We start from the raw sequence: 1,363 nt of genomic DNA, 5'->3' as shown, positions 1-1,363 counted from the left end.
CTGGGGCTTTGGGAAGGAGGAACTGTTGTCCTTCCTTCCCTGCCTGCTGAGCTGGGACACTCTGGGTTACTTCTTACCTTCTGCAGGAAAACGTGCCAGGATTTCAGGGGCACCTACAGACTCATGTGGGGCCAGAGTGACTTTCTGCCAGCTTGGGGTGATCCCTCAGCAGTGTTCCTGTGAGGGGCACACCAGTTCTCTCACTGCACCCAAATTGTCCTGTCGTCTTGTTCTTCTTTTAGCAATGAAATAATTAAGGACATTCTGTTTTCTTTGGCTTCCAGATGAAGCTCCTGCTCCTTGCTGTGTGTGCCCTGCTCCCTGTGGCTCACTGTGAGGAAGGGGCCAGGCTCCTGGCCTCCAAATCACTCCTGAACAGATATGCAGTGGAGGGCAAGGACCTGACTCTGCAGTACAACATCTACAATGTTGGCTCCAGGTAAAATCCCCTCCAGGCTCCAGCATCAGGAGCAGATGTGGGGGTGTCTGGGACTTCCTGCGCTCCATGAGGAGCTTGGCTGCCCCCGCCCTGAGCTTGGCACAAGAGCTTGAAGCTTTGACTCTGTCCTTTGCATTTTTTTTCTTCTTCTGCTGTCCCCTCCTTTCCCCCCGTGGCTGCTCCAGGACCTGCAGCCCCTCTCGTGTCCCCTCACATTCCATCCCCTTCCCCTCAGCCTCCCTTTCCTGGCCGTCTCAGCTCTTTTCCCCCCTCTGCTTTCCTGCCCCTTTTCCAGTTCCTCTCAGCTTTGCCTTCCCCTTCCTGCTCCTTCCCTGTTGTTCCCCAGCACCATCCTGGACTGTCCCTGTCATCTCCTGCTGCCTTTTTACGTTTCAAAAAACAGTTCTTCCACCTGCTGTAGAACTTATGTTGCCTCCAGCATGACAAGGACATGGAGCTGCTGGAGAGAGGCCAGAGGAGGCCCCGGAGATGCTGGGAGGGCTGGAGCAGCTCTGGAACCAGGCTGGGAGAGTTGGGGTGTTGAGCCTAGAGAGGAGAAGGCTCCAGGGAGACCTTAGAGCAGCTTCCAGTGCCTGAAGGGGCTCCAGGAAAGCTGGGGAGGGACTTGGGCCAAGGGCAGGGAGGGATGGGATGAGGGGGAGGGATGAAAAGTGGGAGAGGGAGCTGGAGGTTGGAGCTGAGGAGGGAATTGTGGAGTGTGAGGGTGGGGAGAGCCTGGGCCAGGTTGCCCAGGGAAGCTGTGGCTGCCCCATCCCTGGGGGTGTTGAAGGGCAGGTTGGATGGGGCTTGGAGCAGCCTGGGCTGCTGGGAGGTGTCCCTGCCCATGGGGGGGTGGGACTGGATGGGCTTTATGTTCCCTTCCAACCCTCCCATGCCCATGAGCCTGCCTTGGAGCAGCCGCAG

At 57.8% G+C, this 1,363-nt stretch overlaps 1 protein-coding gene across 1 annotated transcript in view; it reads left to right on the top strand.

The window, feature by feature from the left end:
- The first annotated feature begins 283 nt into the window (after positions 1–283).
- The window catches only part of SSR2 (signal sequence receptor, beta (translocon-associated protein beta)), a 5,338-nt gene continuing 4,258 nt past the window's right edge, over positions 284–1,363 (top strand). The window contains exon 1 of the mRNA XM_010003523.1: positions 284–439. Within this exon, the coding sequence (XP_010001825.1) occupies positions 285–439 (155 nt within the window). The 5' untranslated portion in view covers position 284. The remainder of the gene's footprint in view (positions 440–1,363) is intronic.

Source organism: Chaetura pelagica, unplaced genomic scaffold (assembly GCF_000747805.2).
Source record: "Chaetura pelagica isolate M959 unplaced genomic scaffold, ChaPel_1.0 scaffold268, whole genome shotgun sequence".
Lineage (NCBI taxonomy): Eukaryota > Metazoa > Chordata > Aves > Apodiformes > Apodidae > Chaetura > Chaetura pelagica.
This window is presented reverse-complemented; position numbering and strand designations above follow the sequence as displayed.